General features: G+C 34.9%; 1 protein-coding gene across 2 annotated transcripts in view; it reads right to left on the reverse strand.

Moving 5' to 3' along the window:
• DNAJC24 (DnaJ heat shock protein family (Hsp40) member C24) overlaps nucleotides 1–21,806 on the reverse strand; it is a 42,562-nt gene that overhangs the window by 10,463 nt on the left and 10,293 nt on the right. For both annotated transcript variants that reach the window (XM_037522524.2, XM_037522523.2), the window contains exon 3: nucleotides 7,987–8,125. In XM_037522524.2, coding sequence (XP_037378421.1) covers nucleotides 7,987–8,125 — 139 coding nt within the window. The remainder of the gene's footprint in view (nucleotides 1–7,986; nucleotides 8,126–21,806) is intronic.

The following is a 21,806-nucleotide window of genomic DNA, read 5'->3' on the forward strand; positions in this document are numbered from 1 at the left end:
AAAAGATTTAAGGGTAGTGCACTGGGACTCTAATGATACAATTTTTCACAGAAATAAGAAAAATTAGGGGAGATAATAGTCTCAAATAGGCTAGGGTGATTAACTCAGGGGAAAACCAAATCCCTCAAGAACTGTATAATGAACAGGGAGTACATACAAGTAAAAGGTGAATCTAAATGGGGAGGGGAGAGAGGAGGTGACCAAGATCCTTTGTTGAGAGGCAGGTGTCCAGGGAATGGGGCAAGAGCAACACCCGACCCCCTCCACTATTATTACAAGGAAAGAGCACAAACAAATCAATGTTGTTGTTTTTTCAACAATAATCTCTGCTTGTCCACCATTGTAGTTATAATTAGAAAACTTAATTCATCCCTAGCCCTTAAAGTAACTCACAGGAACCCTGTAATTAGCTTTGATAATTGTCTACTAATCAGGCATGGCATCTGCAAAACAGATAAGTTCCTTTTCTTTTGAGTATAACATTATAAATATTTTTGTCTATTACAATGAAATATTTTAATAGATATATGAAAATGTAAATTCTACCTCAAAATTCTCCTGTTAATATAACACTACTAAAAGTGTTGCGAAAACAGACTTAGAAAGTCACTAAATTAAAGGAACAAATCCAAGATGTAAATCTGAAATTGTAGCTACGGAATGGTAATAAGTGGAAAAAAAAAAAATCTAGACATTTATAAAGAAAATGCATTGCCTAGCATTTGGTGTACTCTATTTTGAATCCAATGACACTACACAATTCCTAATTCTTTTGAAGTGTATGGGTTCAACATTTTTTACACTTTCTAGTAGCAATAAGGTTCAGTCATTCTTTCACACCCTGTGTTGTGCTTGCAAGCTTAGCCAAATATGTAGACAAGAAAAAAATTCAAATACACATACATATAGAAAGCATATATAGATTCTTGAGGACTATAATGATAAAATCAAATAATTTATGTGGTTACTTGAAAAAGAATCTTTCAACCTTTAGAAGTATAGGCCCTTCTGACCTTGTGTTCTATTGGATTTGTCTGACAACAAGAGGTGAAAGAATTCTGTGGCTCCATTGTCTCAACGGTGGGATCTAAGAAAACACTGGCAGGACTCATCAGAGAGGTTTATGAGCCTGCAATTCAAAGAGATTAAAAGGAAAATCTAGGGAGATTCTTTCACACTGAAGAATAACATTAAATAACGATTAGCAGCTTGGTTCAGTAAAGCTTACTAGAGCTCTCGCTGGGTCATTCACAACTTTCTAAAAGAGGAAAGGTTTTTTTCAGCTCCATTTGGGAATCAAATATTTCTTACTTCTTACAAGACAATGGAATTCCAGTCTTTTAAAACTTCCTCCTAATGATAGTAAAATTTCTAAAACAACTCTTTGCTGTCGAAATAATTACACTTCCTAATCCCAAGAAACCTTTTCTAACTGTAGCTACAATTCAAATAAATAAGTAAAAATAAATAAATAACAGCAACAAAAAGCTATAGAGGGAGGAATTTAATTTTATTCATTATAGCTGAGATTCCTAAAAGTCTCATTCAACCCCATATTGACCAACAGATCAAGTCCATCTGCAGCTCTGTCCCTACCATTCATTCATGTGTAGCAATGTCATGCTACTCAAGTGGTCAAGTCCCCAGAATGCTCTCTGTTAGCCATTAGTCCACTGGTTTATTTTCATGCCACTGAAAATACTTAAAGTTTATTTCAACCTGAGGTTATCTATGTGTGTTCAGTTAAAAACAAACAGTAGTGTTTTCCTCCAGGTCTACCCAAATAATTTAAACAATTATCTTGTTCTTTAAAACCATTTCAGTATACATAGTTCAAGTTTTCATGTCGGAACTAACTTAAAGGTAATCAGTTTCCTTATCCTGTTCTTGGAACAGTCTCTACCTTGATAAGAAGAGATTCAGGAACAAGCAACATTTAATTTGAAACCTGCTCATTTAATCATAAACTCCACAATCCTTTTCCTAGATGAAATTAAGAGTGCAAAGCCTTCCATATTGAAGAAAAATTACAAACTTGGGAGTTTAATTACGGACTAGAAGAACTGCAGTGCTTTGATAGCTGAGTATAAACTCGGTGCTGATGAAAGGTACCAAATGAAACCTTGAAACTGAATTCCATGCTTCACTACAGGACAGGTAGAGCAGCAGACACAAGCCTGGTCTTTCGTTCTAAGGCTAAAACAAATCTTGTTCATGACAATTTGTAACTAAAAATAGCAGGTTGTACACACCTATTCAAAACTATTCAAGCCCAGAACAGTGATTAAAAATGGCTTTGAATTCTTAGAGAGAATGGCTCTGAATTCCCCTGTATCAATTACTAGCTATGTGACCTTAATCAAATTACTTATCATATCTGAACCTAGACTTTCTGAAAAACAGATATTAATATCGCCTCCACAAAGTTGTTAAAAAATGATTATAAGACAATTACCACAGTTCTAGTTTCAATAAAGGCAGCTGTTTTAACTGTTACTATATCACAATACTTGTGTTGACCTGTCAATTCCAGACCATAACAAACGGACTAAACACCAATCCATTATTAAGAAGGAAAAAACCTCCAGTACCACAGTGTAGGAAGGCAGCAACTCTTGACGCTGCCTGGATTTCTAAGACTGGTATTAAGTTTGAAGTACTTTGCTGATATTGGTCCCATTAAAAATGACCCATTATTATTAAAATCATTGGTTATATAATTAAGCTTTGGGAAATATCAAACACAGGACCAAAAGATGGGACTCACAAGAGGGAAAAATCAGAATAATTAATTTTTATATAAAATTCAGTGGGTAGAATTGAAGGATTAGAATGTTAGGGAAGGCTCTTTATAAAAAGTTGGGAGGGAAGAGAAGAGAGGAGGATTTGAGTTGGACCTATAGCAAAGAATAAGTGGTGACGAATATAATGGATGGATGTTCTAAGTAGTGACAAATAGCATGAGCAGATGTATTTATTCGCGAACCCCTAAATGGACCAGGGGAGAAGAGTCACATTAGTTCTGAAATTGGACATGAGGTTGGAAAAGGTAAGAGCTTCTGCTCCATTTAGATTCCAGTGACTGGGTAAATGTTTTGTTGAGGGTTGGTGGTTATAAAAGTTTTTAAAAGAGGAAGTCAAAATAAAAAAAGCTAAGCCAATCACAATGTAAACAATGTGGGAGAAGGCTAGCAGCATGGAAATAACCTGAATGTGTTATAATCTGGGCATGGAGTGTGGTAGCTGTGAGAATAAAAAGATCACATAAATAAAAAAAATTAAAAAGTAAAACATTGAAAAATGTCAACACTCATTTCAAATTCATTGGTTGTAATTTAACAAAGTAGAAGCAATCAGAGTATCATATGAAACTAAGATTTCAAGTCTGAGGAAGATAAAGCAATGAGAAATGGCCCAGTTTAGTGTTGGACACACAGATTTCAATTGGGTCGAGTAGAAACTAGGAGAGAGGTTATAGGTGGTGATAAAAACTTTCTAAAATCCTAAATCTCTATTTAAGTTAAAACTTCCAATATGTCCAAGTATACCAGAATTATATCTATAATTCTACTCATAGTTTTCTATAATATTTGAAAATAACCAAATTTTTATTCCAAATCATTGAGAAATTGTCTTAATATATTTTCATTGCAAAAAACAGTTACTTGCATTCAAATAATAAGAGTAACAAATAATGTTAACTGTCACCTTCGTGTGGAAATAAGATGGAGCAGAATCTTCACAGAAATTTTTATCATACTCGCTTCTTCCTCTGAAGAAAATGCCAGTCCCTAACTGTCTAAGTGGATTTTCTGTATCATTTCACATACTTACTTTTCTCAGAAACAGTCACCAAAAAAAATGCCCCCTGATGCTTATCTGCAAGTTTTACCTGAAGCGCATTTTTATAGCCAATTTTCAAATTCCTAAAATGAAATGGAAATACCCATACGATCCTAAGTGGAAACCCTATTGTGATCAAAACAAATACTTTGTAAGGGTCAGTTTTAGCACACAGTTTAATATAAATATCTATTGGCTTAATGGCTTAAGTCATTCCTATCAATTAACCCAAATTTACATTATCTGCATTTAAAAGTATTATTTCCTTTCGTAGGGAGTTAATCAATCTTTAAGATCAAATTGCTTTTCAAGAAAGATTCTTATTTTGAGTTTAAGAAGTAACATGTTTATACGATACATGCATCTTATACGATACATGCATCATTTATACGATACATGCATCTTAAGCTGTGTTCCTCAGTTGGTCCAAATTTTTGCTTACCTACTATTCTCAGAAATTTATCCTAATCAATACCAGAAATGATCCTTTATTCCTACCTAAGGGAGAGTAGCTGATTAACTTTAAGTGAAAAATAACTTTCCAATGTCTCAAAATTCTGAGCCAGTCTGTTTTGAGTATTTAAGTATTTGGCCAATTGAGTAGAATGAAGAATTCACATTACCAAAATAATTCATTAATAGAGAGCCAACATACATCTTAGTATAAAATAATATATCAGCAAGGATTTCAAACACAATCCACTTATTTTTTTAACAGCATTAATTTGACTGATTTCATTTGAAGACAATTTATTCCTCTTTAGGTCATAGAGAAGTAACCTATTTCAATACTATAACAGTCTCTAAAGCCACTGGCACATCAGGTATCTGTGTGAGACATTACCAAGTTATTGCAGCAAGAGCCTTCCTATTTTCCCATGAGATGCTTTCTGTTTTATAATGTGTTTAATCTACGAGAAAATTCTCCACAAGAAAATTTAGGCACCAAAATCTATTTAAAAGATATTATAAATGTAAACATTTTGTAAATCCTGGAAAGATTTTTCCAAAGTGCTCCTCTGGTTGTCTGAAATCCAAAGCCTAATCTTGAGTAACTACATGCTTTTCAAGGGAACATAGGAAGCAGTCTTTGAAAACATCCTTAGAAACAATACAGTAAATATGCCAACTGGAACTAATTGATTAAATTCACTAGCTGACATTGCTTTCAAAATGTATATCTGGGAACTGAATATTACTCATTTTTTAGATTTGCTTTTCTTCAGCCTGGTCAACATTGCCCTAAAATGTCAACTAAGTACATATGGGAGTAGGGAAGAAAAAAAACCCATATAATATACTTTAGCTATCTGCCCCAGGCTTTTCCTTGATTTAAAAAGAATACATTTGATAAATTCTTTTGTGAAGCAAAGAAATATGGATGTCAAGGGCTCCTTTAAATGATCTTTTAAAGAAATAAATGGTTGTGCACAATATCGATGTGGTTTTCATTACAACAGATCAACTCTGAGTTGTGAAATACAAGAAGGCATTCAACATCCATCAGCCAATAAAACATCTCCTGCCTCCTTCTGTATTACAGAGCCCAAATTTATTTTATACTGCAAGTTAATGGAGGACAAGAAACAAACTTATTTAAAGTACAATCTATTGAAAAGAAAGTTCTATAATGAACTATCACCACATGCAAAAGGGTTCTGTATAACAAAGCTATTTCTATGACCCCAGGGGGTGCCCCGGGGAAAAAAGTGCTTTGACCTGGTTATAACAGATTCTCTCTCTCTTAGTAACTTATCCTGCTCTTTAACAAATTATCACTCTCAAAGGTTTTCCTTCTATCAAATCCAAATCCTCAGGTTAGAAGTTCAAGTTCATTTCCTTCTTTCGAGGAGTCATTTATTGAAATGTTGATTCAAAAAAAGTGACAACACAAAACTAAGCTTTTATGAAATTTTTAAAAGAAATCTAAAATGGCCAGTTTAATTTGGGTAACGGACTTCTCTATTTATCATCTAAACGGTAAACAATCTCAATTTGAAACTGAAAACATTCTCACTTTTGGATTCTCTAGCCAAAAAAAAGGGAAACATTTAGCTTGTAGACTGAGGTCCGAAATACCATGAAAAGTTCTATTTCTAATGTCCATTTAGTATGCAGCTCAATTCAGTATTTACCTGCCTGAAAAATTTGCAAAGTAAACTGACATTATATAAACTCTAAACAGAAGATCTGCCTATATATCTGAATCATGAATGAGGTCCAACTTTTACTGTACTTGTTTTGTCTAAACTTGGCTGTGAACTGATCAATGATCTACATACAAGAGTCCCAGTGATATAGTGGAGTACATAGCTACTTCCTTAAAACCAAGGGGCTCAAAGCACAAAAGAAATTACCATTAAAAACAAGTGCTTCAGGGCCTCCTCCTGGTGGCACAGGAGTTGGACGCAACCTATGAAGCTGTCCTCAGCCACTGCAGCATGAGTTTGATCCCTGCCAGGGAGCTGCCCACATGGCACAGCAGACCTCTCCTGACTCGCTCGCTGCTCCTCTTAGTAGTGTATTTCAGTCAGTTTGCCTGTTCTGTTCCCTACTCTGTCTCTGGTGAATCCTCTCACCCCCACCCCGGCCCCCGCACCTATGGCCTGTACCCCAGCTCTTGTATGCATAAATAAGTGAATCTTAAAAAAAAAAAGGCATAAAACAAACCAAACCAAAACAAAAATCACAAGGGCTCCAGTATTTAAACAAATAATTTACGAAGTCTAGGTATCACAGCACAATGCTTATTAAGGAATAATATTACCAGGGGCCTCCCCGGTGGCGCAGCGGTTGAGCGCGGGGTTGTGAAGCTGCCCGCAGCCTCTGAGGCGCCGGTTCAAGCCCCGGCTGCTCCCCGGCCACAGGTGGAGGGTCCCACATGGCGCACAGACCTCTCCTGTCGCCCGCTGCTCCCCTCAGCAGTGTACTTCGGTCCTTCTGCCTGCTCTGCTCCCCGCTCTGGCTCTGGTGAATTCTCTCACCCTCCCGCGCTTCTGACTGTACCCAGTGATGTATAAACAAAAAAAAAAAACCCAAATAAACAAATAAATAAATAAAACATGCCTCTATTAAAAAAAAAAAAAAAGGAATAATATTACCAGTACAACTTCCTCTGAAAATAAACATGGATATTCTTTCTATATGTACCATTGGCTCTATCCTCTAATGTGCTTTACCAATAAAGTCTTATTTCTCAAATCAAATTCTCATAACTTTAGTAGTAGGAACCTTGAAATCATTTTGTGTGGTTTGATGATAGGCCAGAGCAGGGCATGGAAGGAGTCAATAATCAACTATAGAGACAGCAAGCTTTTATCAACACATGCGAGTCAATGCTGAACCTGGACAGCTATTGCAGAGTGCAATTGAGTGTTTTCCCCACAGGCTATAACTGATTATTGACTCTCCCCATTAACATGTAGGGTGCATATTGAATAAAAGGCTGAGGGACTCCTATCCCTCCGCCAGTGCTGAAAGACAGACTATCACTTCATGTAACTGCAGTCCATGTGTGACAAACCTGACCTACATTTCTCTCTTTCTTTTCCACAAGAGCTTGTCACTGTTTTAAGAAGCAATTTTCTGAAATGCATACAAGAAATGACTTTTAAAACTTCCTAGGAGATGTGTAGTCCTAAAATATCATTTATAGTAATCTCTTAAGGAATAGTTTACCCAGGTGGTAATCATGAAACCCAGCCTAAAATACGATCAGAGACAGAAAAGATGTTATGATGTTATCCTATATAGTATCTTCCTTTAGAATGTCATTTATACAGTATTTAGTCTTAAAAGTGCTACAGTTAAAATTTTAATCAGTACATAATTAAACTTAATAAAAAAGTTTTTAAATATATAAAACAACAATTAGGAATGTATAATTAAACATTTTTCATTAGTTATAAAAAGTAGCTTTCACAGCTTCACAAGAAGACAGCTCCTAGTAGTTTTGTTAACTTCTCAATGGATACACAATAATCACTACTAAGAATAGGGCATAATTAAAAACAATGATGGAGGGGAGGAGTACAGAAGACAATAATAACTTGGTGCAAATGCTGGAAAATGCTCCCCAGGAATGGCTGCAGATTGTGATTCAGAGGTGCCAATGTGCTGTGGCTCCTCACCACAAGTACCTACCGAGGCGCTGCAGGTCATACTCTTTTTTTGTCTCTTCATTCCCTAGAATTTTCCATGCTTGATCAATTTCGATGAACTTCTGTATACATTCCTCCACTGTTTGTGCTGACACATCTGCACTTTGTTTATCTGGATGATACTGCCAATCAAAAATAAGGGGGGCAGTGAATAGAGAGGATTGGGTGGCGGTAGGTAAATTTAAAAAAGTGTACTCTGAGCTTTAGTTAAGAGAAGGTAATGAGGAGACAAAAACTAAGATGCCAAGGCAACCAGACAACAGTGTTGGGCACAGGAGACAACTGCCAGGTTAATTAGACCACTGGAGTAGCTATAAATCCACCAGTGACATGATCTGTCACAACGTGCAAAGACAGCATTTTCTGGATAATTTGCTAATGGAATCACTGGTCTCATGGACAATTTACCTAGAGAGGATGACTAACACAAACAGAAATAGGTACGTGCAGAGGAGCAGGACATGACAAAAAAGAAAAAGCACAAACTATTCAGAGGCTGAAGCTTTCCTAATATAATGTGCTTGGCTTTAGATATCATTACAAATAGACTCCTAGGTTTTTCTTTGGAAATTAGATTGCACAATCATCATTTAAAACAAAACATCTTTCATCTTCTAACTCAACCTGAAGATTTCTTAAATTATAAATCCCCAAATATAAATGTTTACTGAAAACTGGCTATTCTAGGGCAGATTTATAAGAAAGAACTTTAAAAAACAAAACATTCAAATATAAACTAATTCATTGGTGAATCTTACCTGTATCCTCTAAGAAAATGTTAAGATTATTTTCAATGTCAATTTTTTCTTTAATAACATTTCATCAAAATCAGAAAATCTTATGCCAATTCATCAATTTTCAAATGCTAATATAAATGTGACTTACTGGGAACTTTACTTATAGTATACCTTCCTTTCTTTCTATGTTCTCTCATTTCTTTTTATCTATACATACTTCTGAAAGAATCTCTATTTCATTTACTATTCAGCAGTCTCTAAACAAACAAGTAAGGAAAGTTTATCTAAATTTACAGACATTTCTTAAGTAAGCTGGGAGTAACACCAATAGATATTCAGGTATGTAATCCTTACACTCTGAAGAAATAAGGAACCACTTGAATGTATTCATTTATAATTTTCAACTAATAATTTTACTCTGAACACTTTATCAAATACATTGCAGAACATAATTTTAAAACTTCAGGAATTTCTTTTGAACTAGAATAGTTTCCCCCCCTTTATTTCTAATACTCCCCTTTCCAGTTTTAATAACAGGCAAATTGCCATATCCATATTTTAAGACATGAGTGTTAGTTCACATATTCATCCATTAATGGTATAACTGTATACATTCTTTCATTAACTGTTTTATACACACTGAAATAGCACAAAAATTTAAAAGTACATGTTGTGATTATTTAAGTCGCTAAGGCCAAAGTTAACCAGTAAATTGTAACAAATAACACGAAGTCAAATGACTTCAATTTTCAATCCAGAATTCAGAAAGTATCCAGTTTGTAATCATAAAGTAGATTATTTTGGCTTTGAAAGTGGATCCATTTTCATGCTGAAATTCCCCACACTGATGATCCTCACCAGCAGAGCAAAAGCCATTGTGATATTTTGGTTGCATCAGAACAGATAAACATCTTGCATCATCTTGCATGCTGGGAGAAAGATTACAGGGAAACAAAGAGGCTTCCATTTTTCCTTTTGGCAAATTCTAACTCATTCTATGCTGACTCTATCAACACTTAAATATTTAAACTAATATAAAGTTTCAATTACAGGTCTATTAGTAAAACAGTGTTATTATCATGCACATTCTTAACTTTAATATCTGCAATGAGATTCTTACTGCCCATGAGAAACCAAGTCCCTAATACGAGGTTCTGAGATTTTCCAATTCTAAAGTGAGTGTTAATTTTTTCCCCCTTAATATTTCTGTATCTGACACCTCAGAAGGAGGCTCAAGCATTCATTATCATTCTATATGACTACAGTCATTGTCATTATGTTGTTAGGGCTTATTTTATTCTTTGCCTTTTTTTCTTTAATCTTCACTAGTTCAACCTTCCTACTTTTTTCTTGTGGGTGATAATAGAATTTTCTTTTTTAAAAATAATTTAACGCATCAATAACATATACACAGTTGTTATCAATTGAACTTTGCCTCCAATGTATTTCTAAACAATACTAAACACTATTGCACTTGCACCGATTACACTGTTTTGTTTGTTTTAAACGACAATGACATACAGTTACTTGACAGCCCAAAGCTGTTCTTAGTCATTCACTGATCCAAGGAAAGATATGTAAAATCTAAAGCATTCTATATATAGGGTCTTACTATATAACTGAGAAGCCAGAAGCAGCCACACACACCAAAAACTTGTATGTATTCCTTATTTTAGAAAAATGGCAGCTAAATCATAAACACAACAGGGAATTCTGCAGAAACATTCTCTAATCAAAAAGAAAATACTAAAACACTAAGGAACAGAATAGATATGTACTAACATCAGTGTGGCCAAGTTCATTTATTTTAACTAACATCCGTTTTCTTCCAGCACTAAATTGAAATTCCTTTTGTTGAAAATGGAAGAATTTAAATACATGAATACAAAGAATGCAAAATCAGTAAATTTTGCAGCAAATGAAATTCTAACTATTAACAATGTGATCAAGAAAAAATACCAGGAAATATTCTGGAATACACCAAATGAATGATGTAAAATACTTCTACACTGAAAATTCACGAAAGCCACTGAAAGAAATCAAAGAAGACCTAAATAGAAAAAAAATAAGTTCATGGGTAGGAAGAACATGTCCATTTTCCTTAAACTGATAGATAAATATAATGCAATTCTCATCACAGTTCCAGAGGACTACTTTGAAGAAGCAGACAGGATATTTATATTTAGTAGACAGAATGATTATCATATTTACATGGAAATACAAAAGATCTAAAACAGGCTAAGAATCTTGAAGAGGAAAAAGTAAGAGAAATCAATTACCTGACTTTAAGAGTTATAAAGTTACAGTGATTATAGTACTGGCATAAATAAAAACAATCAGATCACTGGAAAGGAATAAAGAGCCTAGAAATAGACCCTAAAGACACAATCAGTTCATCTTTAACAAACGTGCCAGGACAATTCAAAAGTAAATGGATAGTCTATAACAAATGGTGTTGGAACAACCCAATGTTGATATGGTAAAAAATTAACCTCAATCCCTATCACATTTAATACACAAAAATCAGCATGAATCGTAAACAAATACAAAACACAGAACCATAAAGTTTTTTTTAAAGACTTTTTTAAAATTTATTTTTGTGTAGAACTGAGGTGAAGGCCAGAGCTGGGGGCGGGGTGGTGAGAGGATTCATCAGAGACAGAGCGGGGAGCGGAACAGGCGAATTTACTGACATACACTGCTAAGGGGAACAGCACACGAGATAGAGGTCTGTTCACCTCTCCACATGTGGGTTAGCAACCTGTCTGGGATGGAACTGAGGCTGCAGTGGTGATAGTGCTGAGACTTAACCCCGAGGCCACCACAGAGGCCCCAGAACCATAAAGTTTCTAGAAGGAAATACAAAAATTATTTCTGGTCTTTGGAGTGGGCATAAGTTGCTTTGACAGAAAAAAAAAAAAAAAAAAAGCAAAAACTATTTGACGCAAAATTAATAAATTGAATTTCATCAAACTTCAAATCTTTCTGTTCATCTCTCCCATGGATTGGAGATGAGGGGAGGAAATGACTAAATACTTACCTAACAAAGATCTTGTATCCAGATTATGCAAAACCAAATCTTATAAATTCATGTTAAAAAATATATCCAAAAAATTTTTTCCAAAAATCTTCCAAAAACAGACACTTAGGAAACAGCGCTCAAACTTTTTCAAGAGTTGTCAGGAAACAGTTTGTTTCTGTTCATATTAAAATGGGTAAAATAAAAAAAATGGGTAATACCAAATGTTAGTGAGGAAAGGGATTAACTGAACTCTCATTTGTTGTTGGCAGGTTAACTATTTAGCAATTTCTTATAAAGTTATACATACATCTATTCTGTGGCCAGTCAATTTCACTTTAGATACTTTTCTGAGAGAAAACATAAAAATGTATGTCCACAAAAAGTCTTATTAAAAGATGCACCAACAAAACATAACAGCCAAAAACTGGAAGCAAAGGTCTATCAATAGGAGAATGGAGAAGCAAATTATAGCATGTCCACAAAAAGAATTCTATTCAACAACAACAAAAAATCCACAAAAACCCAACAACTATGATAGACTCAGTAATATATATAGATCAATATCTAAAACATTATTTCGAGCAAAAGAAGAAAGAACAAAAAAGCATATTCCATATGATTATGTTGATAGGAAATTCAAACTCAGACTAAATTAATCCACAGTGAGAAAAATCAAAAGCTGGTTTCCAGGTGACATCAGGTGGTATGAGTTCACTGAAAAGGGTGTGGGAAATTTTCTGGAGTAATTAAACTGTTATATATTTTGTGGCAGTTACATGGTATCAAATATCTCCAAACTGAAGACTTACCATCTATTCATTTACCATTGTATGTTACCACATCTCAATAGAAAAACATCTTTAGAAATGTCTACATTTTTTAAAAGGAATTTAGCAAAAGCTTTCTAACCATAAAGGAAATGCAAGACATTTCTTCAAATATTAATATAGAAAAAGTACAATAAAAACATTGAAAAATAATGAAAAGACTAATAGGAATTGGTCAAAACTTTGAATAATAGACTAGTTTATGGAAGTGTAATTTTATTACTTTCAAGTACATATAGCAACCTCCATATATTTTAAAACATTTAAAAAAGTTAAGTATTGTCAAATAGAGAACTAATGCATACAAAATTATCAAAAAATAATTCAAAATTCTAAGAACCTGCCTAGTAATTAATTATTGCACTCATACAGAGGTATCTTTTTGTAAAGTTTTAGCAAATTGCTTTTTATAATATTCCCAAAATGACTTGACATTCATAGGATATATGCTTTTTAAATTCCTATGTCTTTTGCCATTTGAGGAAGAGAAAAATGAACAGAAACACAAGATTAAGAAATAGTTTTACATAAAAATATGAGACCACTCATGATACCAGGAGATATCAAAAAATGATGCCAAGATTGATACACACATATTATCTTTTTCATAACAGATGACCTATCTAATTGGTAACCAACACACTGAATATGAACTCAATTCTGACTAGCTGAGATTTTATAGTAATGGCTTGCTCGATATGAAACATTTGATTTTGATTTTAGATTTTCTCTATATAACACATCCAAGAGCTTTCTAAACTACTAATACTGGAGTGACTATCACAATGTGTCTGCCCTATGCTACTCAAACTGTGAGCCTCAGGTTTTCAGTGTCAACATTATCTTTTTTAAAAAATTAATTTATTTATTTTCTTACATTATGGTCATTTTTTTTATAGTTACTGTTCCCCTTAGGTGCAGTATCAGCATTATCTGAGAGCCTGATAGAAGACAGCCCGGTCTACAGAGCTGGCCATGAAATCGATGTTTGCCAAATTCCCCAGGCAATTATTAGGTATGCTTAAGTCTGAGAAGTACACCTAGTCTCAGCAGCTTTAAATATGGAATTAAATTCAAGTCAGAAAATTAGTGCTCCATGAAAATTTTCTGTTGACAGGTGCATCCTTCCAAGTATGTATAAAAAAAAAAAAAAAAAAAAAAAAAAAGAAAAAAAATGATGAGTGACACTGCTCAATTGTTAACCTATAACACCATGATGAAAATTACATTACGCATTCCAAGTCAGAAATTTTTTGATATTTGATACCTTTTGTTCACTAATCATAAATGCCAACCTCTTTATTCCATTGTTTGCACAAATGCCAACTCACTTCAGTGATGAAGAAGCTGATGAAATCTGAACGTGCCAGTGGTTTCTGAACCTATTGATTTTTTTTTTTTAAGAAATGAGGGGGTCATAATTTGTATCTGGCCTCAGCTACTGAGCACAGTGGTGTCCACTGATAAATTTAACAGAGACATGTGTTTTTGCTACTTGAAGGGGAAAAAAATTTTTAAGTTGTGAAAAGACCATAATCCAATATATTGTGAAATTCTACCAATTTCTAAAAGGCTTTAGTGAAAATTTATATATTCATGACCTCCAAATGATATTTCCTATTGGCTAAGCAACATATAAAGTTGAAAAGAAATGCTATTTTTTGAAAGTAAATGCATAGGAGAGTTTCATGGTAAATTGCCCACCATACCATAATGTCATATTTCAGATCACCTAAATAGTGGTCCATCTGCTTTAATGCCTTTCTAACATTCCTTTTAAAAGAAATATTGCTTTTTAAAAGAATTATTTGAATAATATATTTGCTAATTTGAATACAAATTTCGGGAAGTGATTAATCCTTTCATACACTGTTGTGATTATGCTATTTTGATTTGTAAAATATTGACTGAAAATAGGAAGTAACCATCCAATCTGAAAAGGACTCTGGACAAATATGATTAAACAAAACTTCACAAATATATTATGTGATCTACCAATATCAACTCAGATGACAGAGATTGGTTTTTCTCTATCAATGATGATTTAGTTTAGGATACCAGCTCTCTCTCTCTAGGTTCAAACTTTTTTGAACTCTAGAACCAAATTCCAAAATGCCTTCTAAAAGGTATCTTATCAACACTACAAATTTAACATGTCAGAAATCTGAATTTATCATCTACACTTTAAAATTAGTTCCTCCTCTTGTTGATTTCTTGTTCTGCTAAAATCACCAGCACAATCATTAAATGTTGAATGAATGAGGGAAAGATAAATTTCCTAATAATTCAGGCTATAGTACCTCTTACCTAGTCTCCAGCAATCATCTAGTAGTTCTCCAGTCGACTTACCTGTTTCTAAATTCACCTGTCTTAACTTACAATCCTGAACATGTCATTCACCAGCACAAAAATTTTAATTTAATTTAAACCCCGTGTTGGGGTTTAAACAAGTGCTGAAGAGGATATGGCAAATGAAGACCCTTATTACACTGATGGTGGGATTGTAAACTAGTACAGCCATTTTGGAGAGTGATCTGGATTTACTTTAAAAAACTAAAAATGTAAATACTGCATGACTCAGCTATCCCACTCTGGGCATCTGTCTATCCAAATAACATGAAACCATCAATGCAAAAAATGGAAGTAGCCTAAATGCTGACTGGTAGACAATGTGGTATATTCACACTATGGAATACTATTTAGCCACAAAAAAGATGAAATACTGCCATTTACAGCAAAATGAAGGGAATTCAAGAGAAAAATGTATAGTAAAACAAGTCAGAATGACAAAGACATATGTTGCACATTTACATAGAGGATGATTTGGTATAGTAAAATACTTATAAAAAAATAGAAGACATTAACAAATGAAGTGAGAGTTTTGAGGCAGGCAAGTGAGTTCTCTCTCAGCCAAATGGTAAACACTATGCTGTGGAAGAGCAGTTTTCTTCTGTCATATTGTAATACAACCAACATCCATAAAAACACTCTAAAGAAGGACTTCTCTAGGAAAGAAATAAATAGGGAAGCCAGAAGAGTCTAATTTCCTTAGATGCAGGCAGCACCTAACTCTTAATATTTCTCCTTAGTCTTGTTTACTGAAACTGTTGATGGTTATAATCCTCCCACCAAATGTACAAAAGTTTAGGATAATGGGGGTGGGGGATAAGGGAAGGCTGTCCTTGTATCATAAATCAGAACACATGGCACAATTCTTATCAAAATCTTACCTCCAGCAGCCTCCCTGGTGGCGCAGGGGGTTGGGCACAGCACTATGAAGCAATCCGCAGCCTCTGCAGCACGAATCTGATCCCCTGATGGCCAGAGAGCAACCCACTTGGAGCAACAGATCTCTTCTGACTTGCCTTCTGCTCCCCTCAGCAGTGTATTGCAGTTGATCTGCCTGTTCTGTTCCCCACTCTGTCTCTGGTGTATCCTCTTACTCCCCACACCTCTGTCTGTACCCCAGCTCCTGTATGCATAAATAAATAAACTTAAAAAAAAAAATCTTACCTCTAGCCACTTTGGAAAATTTGAAATTCCTAAGTTGATATACTTTAAAAAAAAAAAAGAAAAGGAAAAGCACTCCCTTTTTCCTAAATTTTTCCCAAGTTCACTGCTACTTCCATTTCTTCCCCCAAAGTGTGTGTGTACAAATGTATGTATGTATGTATGTGTGTGTGTATATATATATCTATTTCTATATCTGTTACTTTAAATGCTGGATTACCTATGTTTATTGACAGCTTGATTTTAGTAGACCTATTAAACAAAACTTTGAAGAAACTAAACGAAAAATATCAAATAAAGTTAACCAAATGAATAGTAAGTCAAAGCACTGTTTTGAGGTCAGACAGGAAGACCTTGTGTGAATAGATCATAGTGGACCCTACAGAGTAGGATCTATATTCTTTAAATCCTTTTATTGAAATTATTAAAAATCAAAGTTACTCTCTTTGATGAAGATATTTACAGAGTTAGGCAAATATCACTATCATCTAAGTTCACAGCATTTTCATAATCCTCCCAGAGAAATCTTGAACACATTGGTAGGCATTTTCTATTCCCCTTTCCACCAGCTATGGCCCCTCCACCAACCCTACCAAGCTGATCTATTGATACTTTCTTTTTCTGTGGATATTCATGTACCGGACACAAATGACAAACATACATGATCACACACAAGCTCATGTATATATGCAAATATAACTAAAAAGCACATTTGTTACTCTCAGGTATCTTTAAAAATTAACCTTCCTCAGTTCCTTTGGGAATGTTGAGGAATAGTTAAGAATGTAAATATGGGGGCCTCCCTGGTGGCACAAGAGGTTAAGCGTCAAAACTATGAAGCAGTACATGGCTACTGCAACACGAGTTGGATCCCTGGCCATGGAGGTGACCCACATGTAGCAGCAGACCTCTTGTCTCGCCTGCTGCTCCCCCAGCAGTGTATTTCAGTCAATCCACGTGTTCTGCTCCCCATTCTGTTTCTGGTGAATCCTCTCAGACCCCGCACCTCTGGCCTACATCCCAGCTCTTTTATGTATAAATAAATAAATCTTTAAAAAAAAAAAGACTGTAAATATGTGTGTGTGTACAAATATATAAATGAATACACACACACACACACACAAACAATATACCCTCCTAGAGCTCAATATTTGTCTCCAACCCTAACAATAGATCTTACAAAGTAATTCATGTGAATAGTTTTATGAATTTGTTTCAACATGATCTTACATATAACAGAATCTTACATATAACATAGTTTCAAAGTCCCCCGCATCTTCGGTGTGATTACATGGCAGCTACATTTACAGAACAGTATGAAAATGTATATAGTTCTTTACTCTACCCGAATTGTTAAGGATTGCCTCTACAGATTTCCTCCACTATTTGAAAGTACCCACCTGTATATGTTGCGATTTGGTAGGTTACTTTTTGGGTCTGGGGACATTATACCATACTTTACATGGAAAAATATGTGCGTACTCCCAGACCCAAAAAATAACCTACCAAACCAAACAGGAATGTTCTACTTTCAGACAATGAGGAAACACTGTAATTTCCCAAAGAGCCATGGTAACACCATCAATATTTTTAAGAAAACTTAGTGTATTTTAAAAACTGCTGCTAAATGTCACTAAAACAATGACAGCCTTTGAAACTACATTAAGAGACTCATTCTGAGATTACTCGTGCTGCAAAGACAAAAAGGATGAAGAGAAGGGGGGAAAGGAGGAGGAAAGAGATAGGAGGGTAGCAGGAGGAGGTGGAGGAAGGGAAAGAACAGGAGTGGAGAAAGGGGAGATGACAAAAAGGGAGCAGGAGAACAGAAGACGAACCAGAGAATAAGGGGAAAATTAAGGGTAAGGAGAAAGGGGAAGGAAGAGACTGAAAAACAGAAGGAAAACAAAGCGATACAATACTCAGTAGGTTCTGAGGATTTTCAAATAAAGATTTAAGAAGTAGATTGTAGGAAGTGGATTCACAAAAATAATAAATACATAAGAGGTAGAATGATATGTGGCTGAGTAAACTAATCCATAGCAAAACCTTTCAAATCCAAGACCAACCTCTGGAATACAACGAGAACTGTGAGATTAATTAACTATTTATTTATGCATAGAAGAACTGGGGTAAAGGCCAGAGGTGCAGGGGTGTGTGTGAAAGGATTCACCAGGGACAGAGTGGGAACAGAACAGGCAGACTGACCGAAGTACACTGCTGAGGGGAGCAGTTGATGAGACAGGAGAGGTCTGCTGCGCCATGTGGGTCGGCTCCCTGGTTGGGGATTGAACTCATGCCACAGTGGCTGACCATATAGCTTGATAGTGCTGAGACTTAACCCCTGTGCCACCAGGGAGGCCCAAGATTAACTAACTCTAAAATATAATCTTGTACCAATTACTTTTGCCAGTGACACATGCAAGTGTAACATAATCTCTGCTTCTTTGTACATAAAATATGAAACACTTTTAATTCTTGTACAGTTTGTACATTATATCCAAATTAAGTGTAAAGTCAGACTCCTCCCCCTTCTACCCCAAATCATTTCAGACAAGTCTTCAATGACATAACCCGAGCTACACATACAAACTTCCAAGATAAACACTATTGCTTATATCCCCCATCCCATGGTAATTAACAGCAGTGCACTTGGTAACTTTCCCCACTCTCTGGGTTCAAGGAAGGCAAGGTTTTTATATAATTAAGGAATCAAGAAACTGATGTGAAACTGAAGTCATCCCTGCTCAATAAGCATAGTGAGGAACATCTATAGACCGTAAAGATGTTGCAGAGCTCCTGCAGCAATTCTGAGCTCTGCTCTATGGCCATCAGGTACTAATTAGGTAGTGTGTTGTGTCAACATGTTCATGCTCTTCTTTTATTAATTGATCATTCTGCCACATTAATGATACTAGTGCATGGGCTTTGAATTCCCTCAAGTACTTTACCCCTGAGACAGAAAAGAAAGTGAAGAAGAGATGAGACAGAGAACGCTACAAAATTCACCTTTCTCATATCTGAATCAGCACAAAACCAGTTTCCTCAGAAGCTATCTTATTTCTTTTATTTACAGAAATACCCCTGTGGATCTAAAATGTACACACTCACCTTAAATATACCTCCTATTGATTTAACCTTATAAGCTGTAGCAACTACAATGGGAATGAATTGTATACTACAAGCATAGGCATTTTCACAAATAAGTGTTGAAAAATTAACATTAGGATCAAATGCAAAAGACTTGAAAAGGTGGTGGCAATTCTTAATTCTAACTACCTAATGATAAGGAAATCCATCTGAAATAAAATTCAATAAACAAGTGACCTTAGTACTAATAGGCACTGATGAAAAAAAGGATAAAGCATTTAATAACTGTAGTTAAATTCAATGAACTTAATATACTATTTTTGAGATAAAGGACTAAGTAAGCTTCTTAGGATGCTGAGAAAACACATATCCTCTGAGATAATTTTTGGTTTTCCTTATTGCAAATCACTATTATTACGAAGCAGCCGTTGAACAGTTGGTGAGGAAGTGCTGTTGAGATGGTGCAGTAGTAATTCCCTAATGAATCTGAGTACTGTTTAGGTAGGCAAGAGGGAAAGACACTTTGACTGACATGGCTGTTTTGCTGTGGTTTTGTTTTGTTTTGTTTTTTCCATTTTCTGTAAGCTGCCTACTAGCTTAAAACTGATCATGTTTTAAAAAGTTGGGTCTAAAAGTACTACAAGTGTGTCCTTTACACTTTGACACTATATTAGGATTATGAAAGCTAAAAAACAAAACAGTTACAAAGGTAAAGTCAAGTACAACACACTACTGCCACCTAATGCTTAGGAAAATACTGCCAAACGAAGCAGTCAACAACTGATTTGCTTTATGCGGCAATTAACAATTGAAACATTATTTTTAAAAATGTTTAAACATTTCAGGGTTTTCTGACTCACACAAATAAAATATAGTCCATGTGTAAGACTAGTGGCCTAGGTGTATTCATGTATTCAAAAACTGCTCATTAACCCCTTACTACCAGTCAGACACAGCATTAGCCAATGAAAACTCAATGATGAATAAAACAGTATCCCTGTCCTTGAGGGACTCAGAGTAGTGACAGAGAACAGACATGTAAACATTTAATTATAATGAAATAGGGATGAGGTGCTAAGGAAAGTTGGCAGCATGAAACTTAGAATAAATTTAGTAAGGTTTCTTAATAAAGGTGACAACTGACTGGGTTTTGAAGGATGCACAGGAGTCACATGTGGAGGAATAATGGAAAGGTAGAATGTAAGTAACCCTGTATTTCCACTAGAAGCAATGGTTTAGTATTTGCTGATTCTGTGTTTATGGCAACTTTATAACACACAACTACAGCAAATAAAAGTAATCGATTGCATAATAATATAAAAATATATATTATAATCAACTTACATTCTTTTCCCATTAGAGGGTTTTCTCTGTCCCTATTCCCATGTCATGAAGTCCTTAGCTAAATGTGGCTTTCTCTGTTTTGCTGCATTCTGGCAAAAATCTCCAAGAACTCATCCTGCTTTTCCATGTAAATATGAAGGTATATTTGTTATAAAGTGTATTTTTCATATAACAGAGCATATTTTATTTAACATGTTAGCTTGATTTGTAACTTTTACAATTTTAAGCATCTGGTATATAAATCCCTATCTGTATTCCTTCTCTAGGCATAAAAAATATTAAGACTATTGGGAATGGGCCATGTTAATATTATATTATTCCCATCGCCTTTTGATAAACATCAAAAGAGGAAGAAAAAATTCAAGAAACTTCCTCAGATTTTTAGCTTTACTTAACTTGGAAAAGGTACAACTCTTTCAATGATGATTTAATTTATAAGATTTTCCCTACTTTGCTTTCAGGGGGGTCAGAGTTAAATATGTGGTAAAATCATGAGTGACTCAAGTTTTACATGTTTAATACTGTCATACATTTTATACAAAAAAGCCAAGGTATCTTTTAATATATAATTTAGCCAATGAATGTTTTTGTGATACATTCCTCCAGTAGGTGCATTAAAGGGCATTAAAATAGGTAACAGATTTTGTTGTTTTTTTTTTAAAAAAACAACTTATTCTAGTCTTCTAATTTCAATAGCTATTAATTCCTCCTTCCTAAAACAAACTATTCTTCATTTTGATAAACTGCAAGTTATATGGTTATATTCCCAATTTCATTTTCCTTACTATCTCATTCACTTATTCTTCCCAGTCTCAATATTCTCTTTTGCCACAGTACTTTAACTCCTCAAAAATATGTCTTCAGTTTTGAAAAACTGTAGCAAAAAATGTTCCACACTCTTGGCTGAATTATTAAATATGAAATGTAACAGCTGGATAGCCTCTAAGGACAGGTGTAGACAAAACATCGGTTCAAAGACTGCCACAGGTCAGCTCTCTTCACATGCTGTGGTTCTATTCTGTCATCAGTTCACATGGGTCAAGGACTATCTAACACCATCACTGAACCCACAAGGGAAAACAGAAAAGGGTGAGCAGTATGCAGGCCACTGAGGGAGGCCTAAATAACAGGAGTCAACTCCCTCCTTAACCCTTCTATTCTATTTCAACAAGATCCCGTACACTTCAACCGACGCATGTGTTGAGAGTCTATTATATAAAGTATCCACGGATGATGCTGCAGGGGACAGAAAAATAACTGAGATAGGATTCTGGCT

The sequence above is a fragment of the Talpa occidentalis genome, unplaced genomic scaffold, assembly GCF_014898055.3.
Source record: "Talpa occidentalis isolate TD23 unplaced genomic scaffold, MPIMG_talOcc4v2.1 talOcc4.3, whole genome shotgun sequence".
NCBI classification, from domain to species: domain Eukaryota; kingdom Metazoa; phylum Chordata; class Mammalia; order Eulipotyphla; family Talpidae; genus Talpa; species Talpa occidentalis.